Source organism: Oncorhynchus gorbuscha, linkage group LG18 (assembly GCF_021184085.1).
Source record: "Oncorhynchus gorbuscha isolate QuinsamMale2020 ecotype Even-year linkage group LG18, OgorEven_v1.0, whole genome shotgun sequence".
NCBI lineage: Eukaryota > Metazoa > Chordata > Actinopteri > Salmoniformes > Salmonidae > Oncorhynchus > Oncorhynchus gorbuscha.
In genome coordinates, this window is record NC_060190.1 from 21,707,694 (window position 1) to 21,731,112 (window position 23,419).

The window sequence follows — 23,419 nt, forward strand, 5'->3', positions numbered from 1 at the left end:
AATTATTACTTTTGTCCGTGTGTGTGTGCCCACGCATTTGTGTGTCTGTAGCTGCGCGACAAGCCGTTGGATTTCGCTTAGCCAGTTGTCCTTCATGGCTACATTGAGTGTTTGTGTGAGTGTGTGCATACATATGCATGTCTGTTCGTGTATTTGTGTGCAAGCATTTGTTTTTTTACCTGTGAGACGAGGCGCTGGTTCTCACTCAGCCAGGTCTCCCTCATGGCAGCCTTGCGGTCAAAGCGGCGAGCCAGCTGCTCCAGTTTCTCCTGTCGAATCAGCTCTGTCCTCAGAGCCAGCTCCCGCTCATGCTCCGCCTTCTCCAGTCTCTCCCAGGTCTACCATAGACAAAGTTTAACACGCAATATTAAGTCAGGTATGTCATATGGTCCAGACAGACCAACATGAACGTCAGACATCATTTTTCTGTTCATTTCTAGACTATTCTACATGATGAATTGACACCATTTGCCACCAGCCTATCTTGTACCTTACACATGCCAATGGTAGATTCAACTCTCTCATAATCTCACAGTTTTATGTCCAGACGCAAAATGTATGAGTTGGCTGAATTACTCCGATTGTAATAATTATACCATAGTAAAACTCCTACTTACTAATAATAATACTACCACACACCAAAGAGAGACTACCAAACACCCTGACACAGACAAACAGGAGAGAGAGATAGTGAACAACCTGATGTTTCATTAAGACAAAACATTGATCGCAGAGTAGGATAACTTTGTCCCTAGACCCTGATCTTGAGTCAGTTTAGCATTTTCACCACTAAAGGTAAAGGTTAGGATTGGGAGAAGGGAAACTGATTCTTCATCTGTGCCTAGGGAAACTTCACCCTAAAGCGTTCGTGAGAGACTACAGACATTACCTTGTTAATGTCAGAGATGAGTTTGCCCTCCCTGGGCATGTAGACTTTCTGATTGTTGGCCCTCATCTTGCTCTGGATGGTAAACAGAAGCACCTCCAGGTTGCCCTTCTCAGTAAACCTGATCGATAAAAAGAGGAATGGTTTTGGGGGAGTGATATTTTGACAGCGTAAAAAAAAGCTCATGTCTAAACACATCGCATCACTTTAAGTTCTCAGGGTTGCACTTATTTCAAAGCATTTTTGGAGTCATGTCTTACTTCTGCACCGTTAAAAATATTAAACATGCATACATTATCACTTCAATTCATGGACATAGCAGAACAAAACATTTTGAAGTAAATTCCACTACAAGCGGGAGAGAGTCGCGCACCCAGAATGTTCGGTATTGTGCTATTCATTTAACATTAGACTTGACATTTTTGCTTTAGGTAGTGAAATGAATTTTTCATTAAAATATTGGTTTAGAAGTTTGGAACAAAGATTTTGTGATGTTCAGGGAATGTCACAGGAACATCAACCAAAAAAGGGTTGATGGAATGGCAAGATAACTGGACAATGATATACCTCAAATAAATATTATAGACATTTACAAATATTCTTAAGATGGTCTTAAAGCTGAAGATTGGCCATCTTGTCAGATCTCCATAAGTGCATAGGGGGTGCATTGGGGTATAGGGGTGGATTTGGGATTGGTTGCTGGCTGGGGGGGGGGGGGGGCACTCACTTAGGGGGTTTCTCGACCGTGCGATATGTGTTGAAGGCTTGAAGCTGCTGCTGCACCCCGTTTAAAGAGTTGGCAAACTTGCGATTGTTGAGGATGATGATGGTCTGCTCGATCCACTCCAGCAGGTCTGAGGCCAGAGACTCGTACTTCTCAACCATCTTCTCTGTCTCAATGGCATTGTCCAGTACCTAGCGGAACAAAGAGGACACATGTCAAACTCTGGCCAAACATATCCAGACCTGGGTTCATATATAGTATTTGTTTTATAGTATATAGTATTTGTTTGCCAGATTGACAGAGTTTGCACAATTGGTACTTTCCACTGGTTTCATTACGCCAGAAAAGCTAAATCATGTACATCTTGAAAGTTTTATACTATTTGAATCCACATCTGAAAAGCTCTTACTCTGCCCAGAACAACTTGTTGACAACAACCCACCAAACAAACATGGAATTTGAGATAATAAACGGTCACCTTCCCAATACGTTTCCCCTCCACTTTCAGCGCCTTCATTTTGGAGAAGTAGTGGTAGTACGTCACCACGTATGTGATGACCGACTTCTCATCGGGGTGGTCCACACTGATATCTGTGAAGCAAAAATGACATTTCTGATTGGTTAATACAATTTGATTTGGAACGTTACAAAAATATTAAAAGAAGATCTATTTTTGTATTTCATGATGTTGTATGACAGGGCAGTGGGAAGGTAAAGCAGGTGATACGCGGATAGAAAGTGGAAAGTGGCAGACAGGGCTCAAATCCCTATTGCCAGGGAATATATGTAGTCTAGAGTCTGCAGCGCTATCACTAGACCAGACTCTGTCACCTACAGTATTTTATACATCCCAGTTAAGGATTATTACAATTTGATTACATTTATTTGGACAACAAAAAAAGTATGTCACAGTGCACTGAGAAATCATGCGTGGCATCAGATTGAGCTATTTTCCATATGCACTCCTCTACTACATAGAAGAGCATAGTCCAGAACTCACCCTCTGGGTCTAGGAGCTTGGTAAGCCCAAGATGCTGCTCAGCCAGATTGAAGGCATTCTGCAGGTTGTGGTGGGCATTGGACTTTTTCAGCTTGTCAAAGTCAATCAGGTCTGGCCTATACACGAGACAAAGCATCATACCACAGCACCAGTCATACAGTATACCACCAAAGAATCACAAGGTAAATACCCAGATGAAATGTTATGATTAAATTGTTATGTTCTGATACCTCAAAGATTCAACACAATTACACCAAATGATGTACAGTAATGCATCAATAAATCCCAAAGACACCAAGAAGTAATTATTTGAACATTACTCTATTGTAAATAAGAAAATAAATCATCATAAATGAGGAGGGTTGGAGGTGGGATAAAAAAAAGATATATTGGTGACCACATAAAGTGACGTAAATCACAAATGATAATTGGTCTGAATTCCATGAGGAAAAAAATCTGAATCATGTGACCCACAAGGGCATGAAGGATAGTTGATCAAACAGACTCTTGTTACCTGTGCTTATGGATGAGGGCATTGAAAGCCATGCCGTCTCGCCAACTGGTGCTGAAATTGTGAATGTTCACGTTTGGATAGCTACAGAGAACAAAACAGAGAACAACAGATATGATGATTTGTTCAATGTTCAAATTCATTCCCTAAGCAATTTCTATATATTTCAAGATTGTGGCTCTGCTTCTGGAATTTCTTTACCGACTTGTTCTGAAAGTAAAAAGTCCAGTAACATCAAGTCACAACGGCGTTGCTGACTAAATACATGTACATTTATCTTAAGGAGAATTGTTTAAGTCAAGTGGTAGAACTGAGAGCTGCCATGTACAGTAGATGACCCAAATCTAAGTATTTCAAATCTCTAAGAAACGTGTCTGAATGCAAGGTCACAGCCAATCACTCACCCAGCAGTCTTCATCTGGCACCAGAGGAGCAGGGCGTCCTTGGCTGATCTCTTCTCCTTGTTGTCTCCATCAGTCTCAACACTGATGTCCTGGATCTGTTACACAGACAATGATACAACAGCAGTGTGAGAAGTCTCAAATCAAATCAAAAGTCAAATGTTATTTGTCACATGCGGCGAATATGCACTTTCCCAACAATGCAGAGTTAAAAACTAAGAAAATGTAATATTTTTTATTTATTGTAACATAATAAAATAACAATAACACGGCTATATACAAGGCACGCTGGTACAGAGTCAATGTGCTGGGGTCACGAGGTAGTTGTCGGGATTGAGGTAATATGTAAATGTAGGTAAGGGTAAAAGTGACTAGGAGATCAGGATAGATAATAAACAGAGTAGTGGCAGCGTGTGGGAAGAGTGTGAAACAGAGTGAATGTGTGTGAGCGTATGTAGTGTGTGTATGTGTATGTTGAGAGTGTCAGTGTAGTACCGTGTCAGTGTAATTTCCGGACTATAAACCGCTACTTTATTCCCACACTTTGAACCTCGCGGTTTATACAGTGACGCGGCTAATTTATGGATTTTCCCCGCGTTCGCAAGATTCATGCCACCGCCAAAAAACTGAGCACCGTCACGTAAATCGAGCGCGCTCAAACTTCCCATCATTCTGATTACGGTAGTAATTTTGTCACCCTCATCATGGCAAAGACACGGAGAAATGCATATGATGCAGCTTTCAAGTTGAAGGCGATCGATCTGGCTGTTGGAAAAGGAAATAGAGCTGCTGCATGGGAGCTTGGCCTTAATGAGTCGATTATAAGACTTTGTAAACAGCAGCGCGAGGAACTGACTCAGTGCAAAAAGACAACAAACCTTTCAGAGGGAAGAAAAGCAGACGTGCATAGAATGTGCATAGAGCCAGTGCAAGAGAGCCAGTGCAAGAGAGTCAGTGCAACAACATCAAAAAAGGGGTTCAATGCAAATAGCCCGGGTGGAATTTGATTAACTGATCAGCAGTCTGACGGCTTGGGGGTAGAAGCTGTTCAGGAGCCTTTTGGTCCCAGACTCGGCACTCCGGTACCGCTTGCCGGAGAGAACAGTCTATGACTTGGGTGATTGGAGTCTTTGACTTCCTCTGACACCGCCTGGTACAGAGGTCCTGGGCTTTAAGCAATACCCGCTGTAACGCCTTGCGGTCCGATGCCAAGCAGTTGCTCTCATACATAGCCTACATTTCTTACTCATGTCCTTCTGTAGCTCAGTGTGGTCCTTCTGTAGCTCAGTTGGTAGAGCATGGCGCTTGTAACGCCAGGGTAGTGGGTTCGATCCCCGGGACCACCCATACGTAAAATGTATGCACACATGACTGTAAGTCGCTTTGGATAAAAGCGTCTGCTAAATGGCATATATTATTATTATTATATTATAACATAATCTTTATGTAAACAATTGACTGTGTAATATGTGTGTTGAGAAGTACAAGATCACTGTGATAAAGGATGAGGCCCTACAGTAAATAAGCTACTGACGCTCAGTTGGATTGAAATCAGCATACGAGCCAACTCTCCTCCTGGAGAGCAACTGGGTTTGTTGCTCACATAACAATAATAGCATACCTGATTCAGATAATCGTGGCCCTGCTTTACATAATGTGTCTCCAGGATAATAATAAGTGAGCGTTCAAATCAGACAAATTGATGCATAAAATACGCAGCAGGGGGGGGGGGGCTCGGGTTGTGTTGTACTGTTCATTATATATTTTCCAAAGACTTATCAATCAGCCAATTGATAACCACATCAGACATACGTTTCATGCGTTTTGGTTTGAAGACTCCTTTACCTGGAACCTGAGAATGATGGTCCAGATGAGCCCCAGGGTGAGGCGGTGGTTGCCGTCAACGATGTCGTGTGAGCCCATGTTTTCCAGGTGGACCCTCTGCTCCTTGAGGAACTGCAGAGCCTTGTCCACGTTCTCCAGGCAGTGGATACGCATCCGTCCCCTGGTGGGCTTGGGCTGGGGAGACAGGACAGGACACAGAACATGTCAGCAACAAGAGTTTCACAGTTTTTTTGTTTTTTACATTTGAGTAATTTAGCAGACACTCTTATCCAGAGCAATTTACAATCAGTTGAGAGTGGCCGTAAAAAAAATAATAAGTTGGTGACACTTGACTAGAATGGGATTTGTGCCACAAATGCTAAAACATTAGCATGTGTAAACAGTGCCAGGGAAACTAAACCAAAGCACAGATTGCTGCCAAACACTTTTACATTTTACAGACACTCTTATCAAGAGCTCCATACCTTTTCCATAGACTGCTTACAGGGTAAGGAAATCAATTTGTCATTTTGTAATTTGGGTTAACTATTCCTTTATGTTTCTAATTATATTATTCCCATGCCATTGGAAAGGGTGTTCATACTGACATGTAGTTCTGTTTATGTTTGTACATTACGTGACCAAGAGTATGTGGACACCTGCTCGTCGAATATCTCATTCCAAAATCATTGGCATTAACATGGAGTTGGTCCCAAACTTTGCTGCTATAACAGCCTCTACTCTTTTGGGAAGGCTTTCCACTAGATCTTGGAACATTGCTCTGGGGACTTGCTTCCATTCAGCCACAAGAGCATTAGTGAGGCCGGGCACTGATGTTTGGCTATTAGGCCTGGCTCGCAGTCGGCTAAACAATTCATCCCAAAGACATTCGATGGGGTTGAGGTCAGGCTTCTGTGCAGGCCAGTCAAGTTCTTCCACACCGATTTCAACAAACCATTTCTGTATGGACCTCGCATTGTGCACAGGGACATTGTCATGCTGAAACAGGAAAGGACCTTCCCCAAACTGTTGCCACAAATTTGGAAGCACAGAATCGTATACAATGTCATTGTATGCTGTAGCGTTAAGATTTCCCTTCAGTGGAACTAAGGAGCCTGAAACATGAAAAACAGACCCTGACCACTCCTCCACAAAACTTTACAGTTGGCACAATTCATTGGGGCAGGTAGCGTTCTCCTGGCATCCGCCAAACCCAGATTCATCCGTCGGACTGCCAGATGGTGAAGTGTGATTCATCACTGCAGAGAAAGCGTTTCCACTGCTCCAGAGTCCAATGTCAGTGGGCTTTACACCACTCCAGCCGACGCTTGGCATTGCGCATAGTGATCTTAGGCTGCTCGGCCATGGAAACCCATTTAATAAAGCTTCCAACAAACAGTTATTGTGCTGACATTACTTTCAGAGGCAGTTTGGAACTTATTAGTGAGTGTTGCAATGGAGGACAGACAATTTTTATGCGCTACACACGTCAGCACTCGCCAGTCCTGTTCTATGAGCTTATGTGGCCTACCACTTCCCGGCTGAGCCGTTGTTGCCCCTAGACATTTGCACTTCACAATAACAGCACTTACAGTTGACCGGGCAGCTCTAGCAGGGCAGAAATTTGACAAACTGACAGTTGGAAAGGCGGCATCCGATGACGGTACGACGTTGACAGTCACTGAGCTCTTTATTAAGGCCATTCTACTGCCAATGTTTGTCTATTGAGATTGCATGGCTGTGTGCTCGATTTTATACACCTGTCAGCAATGTGTGTGGCAGAAATAGCTGAATCCACTAATTTGAAGGGATGTCCACATAAATTATACAGTATATACAAAAGTATCACACTTACAATTGCCCGGTCATCTACATAAAATCAAAAGTACAATCATGTTTGCAAATTCAACCTGACAAAAAAAAATTACATAAAAAAAGGAACAGATCCTTAATATGCCATTTAGCATTTCACTTCATTTTACTTTTGCCAATATATGTTGAGCTACATTCTGCACCCCTCCCAGTCAATGATTAGCAGACCTGGTCAAATACTTTCAAGCTGTGTTTGATTTATTTTGAGCTGTCCAATGGAACCAATGCAAAAGTCCTAAAAGTGCAAACTTAAAGCTAATACATTCAAGTTTAAGTGTGTGATATATGTATTTGACAAATGTCTTCTAATCAGAAAGGTTTTATATACACAACATGCTACTTCTTCACTCGTAAAAGCAAAGGATGCAGCTGACTATTTCAGTCTGTTGAAAGTGAATGAGTAACCCGGTAATAAAGCAGCCTTCTGCCCTCTGATGTGCGTGGAGACTTTACACTGAGGTGTGGTTTTGGAGGAGCAGAAGAGGGAGGACTAGGCCTTTGTGCAGGCAGGGGGAAGTCAACCCTAGTCAATCAAAACCGCTATCTGGGTATAAAAAAAGAGCTGGAAGCAGGCACATTGAGTAAATAGTGTAAAACAAAAAACATAACAAATTTAATTAATAATTCATTTAAAATACAGTACTGTACATGCCTAGTTCTTCACTGTGTTGATAGAAGAAAATGTCTCCCTGAAAACGGATGACTGGTTTGGATTGAAGAATGAAAACATTGACTTACTGTATTTTAACACCATTTGATGGACACCCAAGTGAGAGTGAAAGCAAAATCCCTATTCAACTCCTACTGCTGAGTCAGTCAGCACAATACACTGCTGACCTCTAAGACGTGTGTGTGTGTGTGTGTGTGTGTGTGTGTGTGTGTGTGTGTGTGTGTGTGTGTGTGTGTGTGTGTGTGTGTGTGTGTGTGTGTGTGTGTGTGTGTGTGTGTATCTCTGTGTGTGTACATGCACGTCTGAGTGTGTGTGTCTGCAGAGACACACTGGCAATCTGTGGCGGTGCAGCTCTTTGAGATGCAGAGTTACACTCTGTAGGAGCCGGGAGTGCAGCGCCAGCCGAGTAGCAATGACATAAGCACTTTTCTACCAGACCATGACATCATGTACAGGAAGCCTCATTCCTACAGCTTGTACGAGTTCACTTCACTTTATCATTGCTGAAAGGTGACGTACAAAATGTGGGTAGACCATGGCTTGCATTTTATATGCAATGTATGTGCGTACATACACAGCCGGGTATTCTACATTTTAGCAGACGTTCTTATCCAGAGCAACTAGGGATAAGTGCCGTGCTCAAGGGCCCATCAACAGATTTTTCATCTAGTTGGCTCAGGGATTCTAACCAGTGACCTTTCGGTTTCTAGCCCAATGCTCTTAACCGCTGGTAAGCACATTCTGTATGTATAGCATCTTGAATTATGTCATTAAAAAAATTGCTAGCTATTGACAAAAATATATTCAGTGCTTATGAGCAGATATGTACTGGTAAAAACATACGGTGGGTAAATTCTGATAGCTGTAAATAAAGTAGCATAATGCTTGTACAAAATAAAATAAAATAAATGGTGTGTGGCACTACTTTTCAGTGCTTATTAGTACATGACTTGTGTACCTACTAGTTTCCATATCATGATACCTGAAGACACACATAACAGGGTCAGAAGAACACTGGCATGGGGCCTATGCAAATCGAATCATCCAGCATAATATTCTGGTAACCTAATGTGGTACCAGACCTGGGTTCAAATGGTATTTAAAATCATTCAAAAACCTTGAGTTTTTGCTTGAGCCTGCCTGCAGTGCCAGATGGGCTGGGTTTGTACTTGTGGGACTATTCCATTGCACCAGGAAAGCTCAGTCAAGAGCAGCGTAAGTTTTTGAACAATTCCAAATACTATTTGGCCCCATGCCTCTACCTGGCAAATAGCTGTTACCTGCTGTGCCTAAACTCAATTCGAGTTACACATTGACCAGGATAATTAAACCTGGCACAAGGCGTGCCCAGAGGAATTAATTCATGTCAAGGAGACCTTTTTCTCAGGAGGAAATCCAAAAATAGGAGTTGGGAATTACAACAGCCAAGCACAGTAATACAATACAATACAATTCAATACAATACAATACAATACAATACAATACAATACAATACAATACAATACAATACAAAAGGGAAAGCCCTTCGAGTTTTGAACATCAACTGCTGTTTGTAATTGCACACGTGGATTACGCCAATAGCCACATAAATCCCTCAAACAACTCTGGACCTCAAAGCCAGTTCCACTGCATTTTTTCATTGTTCACCTATAATTAGGGACTGATTTAGACCAGGGACACCAGGTGTGTGCAATTAATTATGAGGTAGAACAGAAAACCAGCAAGCTCCAAACCTCATTGTGTAAGAGTTGGGTACCCCTGGCATAGAGTTTCCTTGGTAGATTGCATTATGGGATGTGCCTTGTTGGGTATTTGCCAATAGAGTGAGATATCTTATAGGGAGCCTTGTATGTGATAGCAAGCCTGGACAGCGGAACCTTTTATGGTACGTGGCTCTGACCATGTGGACATCTTTTCCCGACATCAGCAAAAAATCAATCAAAGGCAGCCTACCTGCTTCAACTCTCACCAACTACACTTTCGTAATAAATCAAATCAAACTTTATTTGTCACATGCGCCGAATACAACAAGTGTAGACCTTACCATGAAATGCTTACTTACAAGCCCTTAAACAACAGTGCAGTTCAAGAAGAGATAAGAACATATTTACCAAATAGTCACACAATAAGAGTAACAATAATGAGGCTATATAAAGGGGGTACCAGTACTGAGTCAGTGCTCGGGGGTACAGGTCTGTTGAGGTCATTTGTACATGTAGGTAGGGGTGAAGTGACATAGATATGCATAGATAATAAACCATGAGTAGCAGCAGTGTACAAAGGGGAGTGGGAGGGGCAAATGTAAATAGTCCGGTGGTGGTTTTATTAATTGTTCAGCAGTCTTATGGCTTGGGGGTAGAAGCTGTTGAGGAGCCTTTTGGTCCTAGACTTGGCGCTCCTCTGCGGTAGCAGAGAAAACAGTCTATATCTTGGGTGACTGGAATCTCTGACAATTTTGTGGGACTTCCTCTGACACTGCCTATTATATAGGTCCTGGATGGCAGAAAGTTTGTCTCCAGTGATGTACTGGGCCGTACACACTACCCTCTGTAGAGCCTTGCAGTCAGATGCCGAGCAGTTGCCACACCAGTCGGTAATGCAACCGGTCAGGAAGCTCTCGATGGTACAGCTGTAGAACATTTTGAGGATCTGGGGACCCATTCCAAATCTTTACAGTCTCCTGAGGGGGAAAAGGTTTTGTCGTGTCCTCTTCACAACTGTCTAGGTATGTGTTGACCATGATAGTTTGTTGGTGATGTGGACACCAAAGAACTTGAAACTCTTGACCCGCACCTTTGTCTTGCTCACATTGAGGGAGAGCTTGTTGCCCTGGCACCACACTGCCAGTTCTCTGACCTCCTCCCTATAGACCATCTCATCGTTGTCGGTGATCAGGCATACCACTGTTGTGTCATCAGAAAACTTGATGGTGTTTGAGTCGTGCTTGGCTACGCAGTTGTGGGTGAAAAGGGAGTACAGGAGGGAACTAAGTTCACACCCCTGAGGGGCCCCAGTGTTAAAGATCAGCATGGCGGATGTGTTGTTGCCTACCCTTACCACCTGGGGGCGGCCCGTCAGGAAGTCCAGGATCCAGTTGCAGAAGGAGGTGTTTAGTCCCAGAGTCCTTAGCTTAGTGATGAGCTTTGTGGGCACTATGGTGTTGAACGCTGAGCTGTAATCAATGAACAGCATTCTCACATAGGTGTTCCTTTTGTCTAGGTGGGAAAGGCTAGTGTGGAGTGTGATTGAGATTGTGTTATCTGTGGATCTGTTGGGGCGGTATGCGAATTGGAGTGTGTCTAGGGTGTCCGGGAGGATGCTGTTGATGTGAGCCATGACCAGCCTTTCAAAGCACTTCATGGCTACTGACGTGAGTGCTACGGGGCAGTAAACATTTAGGCAGGTTACCTTCGCTTCCTTGGGCACAGGTATTACTAGGTTGAAACATGTAGGTATTACAGACTCGTCAGGGAGAGGTTGAAAATGTCAGTGAAGACACTTGACAGTTGGTCCGCACATGCTTTGAGTACACATCCTGGTAATCCGTCTGGCCCAGTGGCTTCGTAAATGTTGACCTGTTCAAAGGTTTTGTTCACATCGGCTACCGAGAGGGTTCACATAGTCATCCAGAACAGCTGGTGCTCTCGTGCATGCTTCAGTGTTGCTTACCTCAAAGCGAGCATAAAAGGCATTTAGCTTGTCTGGTAGGCTCGCGTCACTGGGCAGCTCGCGTCTGGGTTTTTGATGTCACTTAAATCAGTGTAGATGAAAGGGAGGAGACAGGTTAAAGAAATATTTTTTTTTGCCTTGAGACATGGATTTTGTATGTGTGCCATTCGGAGGGTGAATGGGAAAGACAAAATATTTAAGTGTGTTTGAATGGTAGTAGGTGCCAGGCGCACCAGTTTGAGTGTGTCAAGATCTGCAACGCTGCTGGGTTTTTCACACTCAACAGATTCCTGTGTGTATCAAGAATGGTCCACCACCCATAGGACATCCAGACAACTTGACACAACTGTGGGAAGCATTTTAGTCAACATGGGCCAGTTTTCGTCACATTGTAGATGCTCCGATGAATTGAGACTGTTCTGAGAGCAAATGCAACTCAACATTAGGTAAGGTGTTCCTAATGTTTTGTACACTTTATGTACACTGTGGATGTTGGCTGTGTGGTTCATATACTGTATGATACAAAATGAATAAAAATATATATCTAATGAAACCACACAAATCCTTAGGCTGAAAATATATCCATGTGGAGAAGTGTTCCCCTTTCCATGTAATTAGGTCATTTCTGGACAATATCTTTGTCCATTTAGGCCAGTGACACCTTTTGGCTCAAGAGCCTTTCTTTTGGAAAATTTCAGTGTAATGCATCCCTGGCATCAAACATTTTGGAGATGCCAGTGCTTTTGGAAAGTATTCAGACGCCTTGACTTTTTCCACATTTTGTTACGTTACAGCCTTATCCTCTCTAGGGTAGGGGGCAGCATTCGGAATTTTGGATGAAAAGCATGCCCAAATTAAAAAGCCAGCTACTCGGGCCCAGAATATATGATATGCATATAACTGGTAGATTTGGATAGACAACACTCTAAAGTTTCCAAAACTGTTAAAATAGTGTCTGTGGGTATAACAGAACTGATTTAGCAGGAGAAAACCTGAGAAAAATCCATTCAGGAAGTAGTTTTTTTTGGTTTTGTAGTTCTATTCAATGCCATTACAGTATCCATTGACTTAGGACTCCATTTGCAATTCCTATGCCTTCCACTAGATGTCAACAGTCTTTAGAAATCGTTTCAGGCTTGTATTCTTATAAATGAAGGAGTAAGACCAGTCTGAACGAGTGGACCCTAACGTGACACAGAGTTTTTTCAGGCGCATGTGCATTTCTTGTTTACCTTTTATATTGACAACATTATTGTCCGGTTGAAATATTATAGATCATTTAGGCTAAAAAACAACCTGAGGATTGAACATAAACATCGTTTGACATCTTTATATGAATTTTACGGATACAATTTTGATTTTCTTGTCTGATTGTTTTGACTGAGTTTGAGCCTGTGGATTACTGAAGAAAACGCGCTAACCAAACAGAGGTTTTTGGATATAAAGAGACTTCATTGAACAAAAGGAACATTTATTGAGTAAATGAATGTCTTCTGATTGCCACCATATGAAGATCATCAAAGGTAAGGGATTCATTTTATCTCTATTTCTGAGTTTTGTAATGCTTCTGCTTGGCTGGGCTATGTATTTTCTGGGCTAGGTATGCTTTCGCGGGAAAAGCATTTTATAAATATGACACTGTGGTTGGTTTAACAAGAAGTTCATCTTTAAACCTATGTAAAATATATTTTCTGAATTTTTATAATGAGCATTTCTGTAATTGAATTTGGTGCTCTGCAACCTCACTGGATGTTGGCCAGATGGGACGCTAGTGTCCCACATACCCTAGTGAGGTTATTCTAAAACTGATACAATTATTCCCCCCCCCCCTCATCTACACACAATACCTCATAATGACAAAGCAAAAACAGGTTTTTAGAAATGTTTGCCGATTAAAAAAAAAAAAAATCAAACAGAAATATTACAATTACACAAGTATTCAGATGCTTTACTCAGCACTTTGTTGAAGCACCTTTGGCAGAGATTACAGCATTGAGACATCTTGGGTATGAATGCTCATTGTAAAAATTCAGAAAATATATTTTACATAGGTTTAAAGATGAACTTCTTGTTAAACCAACCACAGTGTCATATTTATAAAATGCTTTTCGGCGACTGGCCACCCCACATATGCTCTCTCTAATTCTCTCTTTCTTTCTCTCTCTCGGAGGACCTGAGCCCAAGGACCGTGCCCCAGGACGACCTGACATGATGACTCCTTGCTGTCCCCAGTCCACCTGACTGTGCTGCTGCTCCAGTTTCAACTGTTCTGCCTTGTTATTATTCGACCATGCTGGTCATTTATGAACATTTGAACATCTTGGCCATGTTCTGTTATAATCTCCACCCGGCACAGCCAGAAGAGGACTGGCCACCCCACACAGCCTGGTTCCTCTCTAGGTTTCTTCCTAGGTTTTGGCCTTTCTAGGGAGTTTTTCCTAGTCACCGTGCTTCTACACCTGCATTGCTTGCTGTTTGGGGTTTTAGGCTGGGTTTCTGTACAGCACTTTGAGATATCAGCTGATGTACGAAGGGCTATATAAATAAAATTTGATTTGATTTGATGACCCTACAAGCTTGGAACACCTGTATTTGGGGAGTTTCTCCCATTCTTCTCTGTAGATCCTCTCAAGCTCTGTCAGGTTGGATGTCGAGCGGTTCCGATGTATGATCGGGTTTAAGTCCGGGCTCTGGCTGGGCCACTCAAGGACATTCAGAGACTTGTCTGAATGTCCCTCTGTGTTGTCTTGGCTGTGTGCTTAGGGTCGTTGTCCTGTTGGAAGATGAAACTGCGCCCCAGTCTGAGGTCCTGAGAGCTCGGGAGCAGGTTTTCATCAAGGATCTTGTACTTTGCTCCGTTCATCTTTCCCTCGATCCTGACAGGTCTCCCAGTCCCTGCCATTGAAAAACATCTCCACAGCATGATGCGGCCACCACCATGCTTCACGGTAGGGATGGTGCCAGGTTTCCTCCAGAAGTAACGCTTGGCATTCAGGCCAAAGAGTTCAATCTTGGTTTCATCGTGCAGAGAATCTTGTTTCTCTATAGACAGGTTTGTGCCTTTCCAAATCATGTCCAATCAATTGAATTTAACACAGGTGGACTCCAATCAAGTTGTAGAAACATCTCAAGGATGATCAATTGAAACAGGATGCACCTGAGCTCAATTTCGAGTCTCATAGCAAAGGGTCTGAATAATCATGTAAATAAGGTTTTTCAGTTTTTCTTTTTTAATAATTTGCAAACATTTCTTTAAACCTGTTTGCACTTGTCATAATGGGGTATTGTGTGTAGATTGCTAAGGATGTTTTTGGATTTAATCCATTTTAGAATAAGGCTGTAACATAACAAGATGTGGAAAAAGTCAAGGGGTCTGAATACTTTCCAGAGGCACTGTACCATTAGTATGTATCAAGGGTCTTTCCACCATTTCGGTGCCTGTAGAAAAGTTTAACTTTTGATTTCACCAAATTTTAACATTCTGTCATAAAGAGCACATGTTCAACTTCATAAAAACCACGTTTCCCCATCTCAAGAGGTTAAATAAAAAATTACTTTAGTAAGTTTTTATTTTACCTTTATTTATCTAGGCAAGTCAGTTAAGAACAATTTCTTATTTTCAATGACTGCCTAGGAACAGTGGGTTAACTGCCTTGTTCAGGGGCAGAACGACAGATTTCTAACTTGACAGCTCGGGGATTTGACCTTGCAATCTTCCGGTTATAAGTCCAACACTAACCACTAGACTAACTGCCTATTAAATGCCAAAAATGTAACCTAATTAAAACGAGTCTTCAGTTCACGTAACAGGGTTGACCTTAAAATGAGGGACAGATGTAAATGAATCAGTAACAAGAAATAAATAATCTTCAGAAATGACTTTGTCAAAGCAACAAACTAGCTAAGGCTTTACAATGATGGTGAAATGTTGGGGTTAAGTGGGTTAAAATCTTCCTAGAAATAGACAGGGATGACAGAGTGACATGTCAAAAAACTGAATATTGGCACTTTAGCAAGTCTTAATTCATATTAATTGAATTATTCAGATATTTTGAATTCTCCATGTGGTCTATCGTGGTTCCCCCACAGGACGGTTAATGTGATTAGCACGAGTTTGTACGTAACAAGAACATTTCCCAGGACATAGACATATCTGATATTGGCAGAAAGCTTAAATTATTGTTCATCTCACTGCACCGTCCAATTTATAGTCACTATTACAGTGAAATAATACCATGCTATTGTTTGAGGAGAGTGCACAGTTATGAACTTCAAAAGTTATAAAAGAAAGAAAATAAATGGCACATTTGGGCAGTCTTGATACAACATTTTGAACAGAAATGCAACGGTTCATTGGCTCAGTCTAAAACTTTGCACATACACAGCTGCCATCTAGTGTCCAAAATCTAAATTGTGCCTGGGCTGTAATAATAATATTTCTCTTGCATTTCAAAGTTGTTTTTTTTAAAGCATGTTTTATTTTCTTTGTATTATCTTTTACCAGATCTAATGTGTTATATTCACCTACATTAATGTCACATTTCCACAAACGTCAAAGTGTTTCCTTTCAAATGGTATCAAGAATATGCATATCCTTGCTTCAGGTCCTGAGCTACAGGCACTTAGATTTGGGTATGTCATTTTAGATGAAAATTGGGGGGGAAAGGGTCCGATCCTTTTGATTATTTAAATATAACAGGCTACTTAAAATATCAAAAGGCACTCTTTTTGTGGAACGACCCCCAAGCATCTCAGTGTAGAAGTGCTGATCTAGGATCAGGTCCTCCCTGACCATGTAATCTTATTCAATGTGATCTAAAAGGCTAAACTGATCCATACAGGCCCGGGTAGCACGGTACTCACCAGTCTCTCCCCAGACAGCACCTCCAGCAGTTTGATGAGCATGCGTCCATCACTCAGGTCCCTGTACAGGTCGGTGATGCGGCAGGACACCCGGGAGAGGTGAGAGTTCACCCATTTGGTGAAGGTCTTCTTCTGCACCGCTTCGCGCTCATCTGGAGAGAAAAGAAGACAGGGAATACAATTAAGAAACATGTCAAAGTGAAATGTCATTAAATTAATTGGAGATGAAACAAGTGAATTCCTGATGACAGATAAGCAGAGTTACGGTAAAAAAAATACATGTTAGCAGACACGCTTATCCAGAGTGACTTACAGGAGCAGTTAGGGTTAAGTGCCTTGCTCAAGGGCACATCAACAGATTTCTTACCTAGTCGGCTCGGGGTTTTGAACCAGTGACCTTTTGGTTACTGGCCCAACACTCTTAATCGCTAGGCTACCTGTTGCCCTATGTTTGCCAAATTCGCAGTGTTGGGGAGTAGTGAACTACATGTAGTTCAACTAGTAATTAAACTACATTTTGCAGTAGCTTGGTGGTAGATTAACTAAACTAAAATCTTGGTGGTGTTTGTTAATTACTTTTTGACCATGTAGCGGTGCAGCTAACTACGGGAACTACACACTACTTTTTTGGCAAAAAGAGAAGAAAATATGGGTGAAATAGGCTAGATTTTATAAATGTATAAATTACTTTTTCAAAGTAGCTTTAGTTAAGTAAAGTAAGGCTGTGGAAGAGAATAATGCTGGAACAAGACATTGAAGTATAGATAACAGCTCACACTCTCCCTATACAGCCTGGTCTTTTAATTTCAAGTCTGAAATACTATAGAGCAGTGATCTAACTAATCAACTACGGTAATCATCCCATGATCAACTGAATCAGGTGTTTTAGTGCTGGGCTAAAGTATATTTAAAATGTGTACTCCCTGGGTCCCCAAGGATAGATTGAAAATGTCAATAAGCTTGTAAGACTGCCATTCAAATGTAACTTTCTAAGTAAACAAAATAAATACTGTGTAGCTAAGTATTGTGGTTAATGATGGAACCCATGTGTTGTATACAGTAACAGTACTGATACTCATTGTATAATTATGTCATATGAGAGGTTTTCGTCACTGTGGGTGATTGGCTCCCCTTGTCACATGCAACTCATCATCCTTTCATGATTCAGATTTTAAAACGACTAGAGCGGATTGGGACTGGTGGCCTTGCCTCGTCAGATCTATTGCAGAATGTCTCAAGGCTTCCTCTCCTGGTCTCTCCATGTCCACTGAGATTAAGAAAATGGACAGGTGAAGGCAAATGCTTGATAAGGGGTCGACCATATTGCTATCATCGGTTCTGGGTTCTCAGGACAGTGCGCATAGAGTGAGGAGACGAGGGGAGAAAGCCACTGCAGACTAATGAGATACAACCATAGCTTCAAAATGTTTAAAAGTGGAAGTGGGAGCTGGGGCTATCCTGTTTATGTTCGGAGCCCTTGACAGGGCCAATGCCGCACCCTCTGGCTCAGAGTTCATATCCATGAACACAAGGAGGGTTTATTTATAATCCTCCCCAATTTTCCTGTTATTGCATTCCTTATCCCTGCAAAGACGTAAGCATCTGATTTGATTGTTCGTTTGCCACATGGCGAAAAGAGATAGATGACCTCGCCTCACGCAGGGCTGGCTCCACCTTGCAATGTACTCTCCAACTCCAAGGCCCTCTCGACTTTTTTGTTATTAGTGATTTATTTGACACGTTTGACGATCTTGCCGACGAAAATCAATTGGAGAAGGTCGAACCTATTCCTCACACCCCCCCCCCCCATCCCTGAAACACAAAACATGACATCAACATATGAAATAAAATGTTATCCTTTGATTTTTTTTAAACACTATGATTTGGAATCGATCGCTCAGTTAATACTAAACCCTGACCACAATTGTAGTGTGTATGACTAAACTAACTAGACCCAGAGCCAACTTCCTGCCTGCTGCCCTACCCCTCGGGGGTACAACCAGCTATCATCACAGGAGGTTGCTGAGTAGAGAACAGCTCATAATAACAGCTGGAAAGGAGCAAATGGAATGGCATAAACACATGTGTTTGATGTATTTCATAACATTCCACCTATTCAGCTCCAGGCATTACCACGAGCCATCCTCCCCAATTAAGGTGCCACCAACCTCCAATGCATCCAAACCCATTTCTGTGGCAATATTGCAACATGGTAACATCACCACAAGCGTCACATAGTGGTACACGCAAGTGGGGATTTTTTAAAAAGGAATCTCCTGTGAGACCGGAGGACAAGACAGAGCTGGACAGAACAATAGAGGCAGTGTTCCTCTCCTCCACCCCTGCCCTAGCTCAACTCCGGGGAGGGCTAGCTAGAGGAATGTTGCACTCGCATCTGGTCTTATCGTTAGGTAAACACATAGCTCCCGAACTATTAACACAGTTTGAATAGTGAGTTTAACCTGTTTAACAACAACAAAAACAGATGCCAATAAAGACAATATCAGGTCGTTTCATTAAACAAGGCTGCGTCATGCCGTTTGTCATTTTTCAAAGACCTTGGGCTGATTGGAAACTGATAGCAGTATCTTGAAGGGCCATGTAGGGGGATATGGATAAGAGGAATACATCATTTATTATCTGAAATGACACTCATATTTTTCAAATGATGACAACGTCATCTCAATGCCATTTTTAGCAGGTGATTGCTTTAGGACTTTCATGCAATAGAGCGGTTGTTCCCAAACTTTTTATAGTCCTGTACCACTTCAAACATTCAACCTCCAGCTGCGTACCCCTTCTAGCACCAGGGTCAGCGCTCTCTCAAATGTTTTTTTTTTGTTGCCATCATTGTAAACGTGCCACACAAACACTATACGATACATGTATAAAACATAAGAATGAATACGTTTTTGTCACAACCCGGCTCATGGGAAGTGACAAAGAGCTCTTCTAGGACCAGGGCACAACTAATAATATTATAATAATCAATCATTTTGCTCTTTATTTAGCCATCTTACATATAAAACCTTATTTGTTCATCAAAAATGGTGAATAACTCACCACAGGTTAATGGGAATGGTGTGCTGCTTGAAAGGATGCACATAACTCTGCAATGTTGGGTTGTAATTGTGTACTCTGAGCACAGCCTTATCCAGAAATCTGGCAGTGGTTTCTGATTAAATTCAATTTTCACAGAACCGCTTGTTGCAATTTCGATGAGGCTCTCTTGTTTAGATGTCAGTAAGTGGACTGGAGGCAGGGCATGAAAGGGATATCGAATGGAGTTGTTTGTATCATCCGTTTCAGGAAAGTACCTGCGTAATTGAGCACCTTGTGTGAGCTGTGTGTGTTGCTATATCACATTTGACATTGTCCGTAAGCTTGAGTTCATTTGTACACAAAGAAATCATACAACGATGGAAAGTGTGTTCTCCTTGTTAATGCAGACAGCGATGAGCTCTAACTTCTTAATCATAGCTTACATTTTGTCCCGCACATTGAATATAGTTGCGGAGAGTCCCTCTAATCCTACATTCAGATCCTTCTGGAGAGAAAAAACATCACCCAGATAGGCCAGTCGTGTGAGAAACTCCTAATCATGCAAGCAGTCAGACAAGTGAAAATCATGGTCAGAAAATACAACTTTAAGCTCGTCTCTCAATTCAAAAAAATGTGTCAATACTTTGCCCCTTGATAACCAGCACACTTCTGTATATTGTAAAAGCATTACATGGCCGCTGACCACATCATTGCATAATGCAGAAAATACATGAGAGTTCAGGGGCCTTGCTTTAACAAAGTTAACCATTTTCACTGTAGTGTCTAAAACACTTCTCAGGCTGTCAGACATTCCCTTGGCATCAAGAGCCTCTCGGTGGATGCTGCAGTGTACCCAAGTGGCGTCGCGCGTTACCACTCCCTGTCATACTTAATTGACCCTCCCATAAATGTAACGGACATATACCAGGAGCTGTGCCAGGCCCGCCACGTCTGCTGACTCATCTAGCTGTAACGCATAGAATCTACTGACTTGTATGCAAAGCAGTAATTGTTTCAAAACATCTCCTGCCATGTCACTGATGCATTGTGAAACAGTGTTGTTTGATGAAGCATTTGTCTGTATAGTTTTTTGGGCCTTTTCCCCCAGCATTGTCCCAGCCATATCCACGGCAGCAGGAAGAATTAAGTCCTCCACAATAGTATGGGGCTTGCCGGTCCTAGCCACTCAGTAGCTCACCATATCAGACGCTTCTAGCCCCTTCTTATTAATGGTATCTGTTGCTTTCATACACTTCTTACGACTCGCTCAAACTCCCATGGCTTATTTTTCTAATTGGCATGTTTTGTTTCTAAATATCTGCGCAAGAGTGAAGGTTTCCTGCGAGAGAGTAACGGTTAATGTGATTGGATGTTCATTATTTGACTAGGCTACCTGTATTTGACTTTGTGTTGTTATTTTGCGGAACACTAGATGGTTTTGGCAGTGAAACGAGGCTACTCAGGCGAGACAAAAACATCACCCAAATGTATAGCCACGTTGGAAAATCTAAATGGACTGTGAATCACATTATTATTTGACGTACCCCCGACGGCATTGCTCGTACCCCTGGGGGTATGCGTACACCAGTTTGGGAATAGCTGCAATAGAGGAAGTTGAATTCAATCAATACTACTAATACTTTTTGGGGGTTTGAGTCACTGACTTGAGTACCACCAATTGAGATTCTTAGTTTGTGCTATAAAATGGCTTTGTTGGTATAAAGAGGTTTTAGTATCAATCTTTATAGTACATAGCTAGGTTTCCACTCAATTGGCAACATATTTTAATGTGAGTATTCTAAAATCTGGATAAAGAAAATATGCATATTGTGTTTCCGGAAAATGTCGTTTTTGGATAAAAAACCATCACATTCCATCACATTTTCAAATCAAATTTTATTTGTCACATACACATGGTTAGCAGATGTTAATGCGAGTGTAGCGAAAAGTTTGTGCTTCTAGTTCCGACAATGCAGTAATAATCAACAAGTAATCTAGCTAACAATTCCAAAACTTATACCTTATAGACACAAGTCTACCGATATTTTTGTCACAAAATAGCAGGTATGCCTACTCTGGTCTTGGCACGCACGCTCTAGCCAACAGCTCGCAGATACAGTGTGGGTAGGCCAGTCTACATGATGAGATTATTATGGATAAGAGTGAAAATATTTGTATTTGTCAAACAGCAGTCAAGCATCGATCATCATGTCACCAAAACAAGACCCTTGATATTTATCAAGATCACGGTGCACTTTCACCACCCCAATCGGGCTTGTCGTGACATTTCTTTTCCCACCATGTACATTACCAGCATTAAAAGGTTGGCTGGCAACCTGGTTAGTGTCACAAAAAAATCATGCAAAAAGGTAATTGCATTGGAAGGTACATTCATTGCACTTTGTTACATACAGTAGTACCACCCCTATTTGACCCTGTTCTAATCCAAATTTCGTCTGTATGAGATCATGGAATACACTTTGTTTCAAAATGCATCGGCCCTGTATCAGTTCCTGTGTCTTTCTGTGACAGCTAATTCACTCCGTTATTGAAGTTTAGATATGATATTGGTCATTTCACAAAATGAGTGCCCTTTGATATTGTAAGTAGAAGTTGTGCACAAATATTGAATTGTAAATGTCTGTTATATTAATTGAAGTTCCCTTTAAAATGGACCACATGGAAAATTCAATACACCTGATTTTTTATATGAATTCAGACTTGCTGTTAGTAAAAACTGTCCCTCTTTTTAAGGTCAACAGAGGGAAATGGTTCTAATTTCATACAGGAGTAATAAAGGCCGAATGCACTAATGTTGTGGGAATGTATTTTTCTTATTTTTATATTATTATATATTTTTTACTGTGATTTATCAGTAGGTGCCAGCACCCTCAGCACCCCTACTTCCCGTAGCTATGCAAATGGCACCGAATTGGCGCAACAACCCATATATTCAAGTATATTAATTCATTTCTTATTATTGCACTGATTAATAGTGTTCTTTAGTCCTAATTGTGTTGGATATCACTCTCTTCCAGAGAAAATCATCCCAAGTCGTAGCGTTGCTTTGTGACCTTGACCCACAGCTCTATTGCAAATCCAACCAGCTGGGATATGAGCAGTCTGGTCATCACGACTGACACAAAATAGAAACTATTGATTTATTGACGCATCTTGTATCTCTATCCTGGGGGATAACCTTCCGGTTCCCAAAAGCAAATCTCTCATCTTATCTCAATAGAGATGCACATTCATTCAAATTCCAGTTTGGTTTCTTTTCTCTCTCTTTTTTCCTCTCTCTAGGTTTCGGCAGGAAAGGGAGATCTTGATTAGGGCATTACTCAGGAATTGCAGAGTTCAAGGCCATTTAGATTACTACCCCACCCTTAGCTTGTAGGAAATACTGAACTTGGTGAAAGATTCCATTTTGTAACTGCACCTCTAAAGCACTGTTCATGTTCAGTGCTAGTTACCTATTGACAAGATTTACTCCTCTCATATTCTGCCGTCTGTATTTCAGTCACTCTTGTGAGGGGAGTCTAATGATTGGCAGAGACTGAAAACAATCATTCAGAGTGACAAAAATAACAACAGCCATTTTGTTTAGGCCTAGATATACATATTATATGATATAGCAAACTAGCAAATTAACAGACTAGAAATCGGCATCCAAGGACGAAAAACAAAGGTGGAAGACTGGACATCTTAGCGAAGCAGTTCAAAGGTTGCTTCCTTCTTCCCTCACTGTTGAATCAACATCCTGTGGCCTGTGGCGGGTCAGAAGATTGAAATTCTTCTGACTTCCTGTGTATTAAGGCTGGGTTAGTGGATGAGGTCACACTGCTATGTTTAGGGGTGACTAGCCACTGGACAAAGGCGTTGTCAGATCAACATTCAACATTTGATTGAGTCGTCAGACATTAACTTCACGTAAAACCTCAAATGCTATTGTTGATT

The 23,419-nt window shown here is 41.6% G+C and overlaps 1 protein-coding gene across 3 annotated transcripts in view; it reads right to left on the bottom strand.

The window, feature by feature from the left end:
• LOC124003621 (spectrin beta chain, non-erythrocytic 1-like) overlaps positions 1-23,419 on the bottom strand; it is a 91,150-nt gene that overhangs the window by 36,047 nt on the left and 31,684 nt on the right. For all 3 annotated transcript variants that reach the window (XM_046312030.1, XM_046312032.1, XM_046312031.1), the window contains 9 exons: positions 16,421-16,572; positions 5,368-5,541; positions 3,526-3,620; positions 3,125-3,205; positions 2,611-2,726; positions 2,089-2,201; positions 1,614-1,801; positions 890-1,007; positions 180-338 (listed from right to left, as the gene is read on the bottom strand). In XM_046312030.1, the coding sequence (XP_046167986.1) occupies positions 180-338; positions 890-1,007; positions 1,614-1,801; positions 2,089-2,201; positions 2,611-2,726; positions 3,125-3,205; positions 3,526-3,620; positions 5,368-5,541; positions 16,421-16,572 (1,196 nt within the window). The remainder of the gene's footprint in view (positions 1-179; positions 339-889; positions 1,008-1,613; positions 1,802-2,088; positions 2,202-2,610; positions 2,727-3,124; positions 3,206-3,525; positions 3,621-5,367; positions 5,542-16,420; positions 16,573-23,419) is intronic.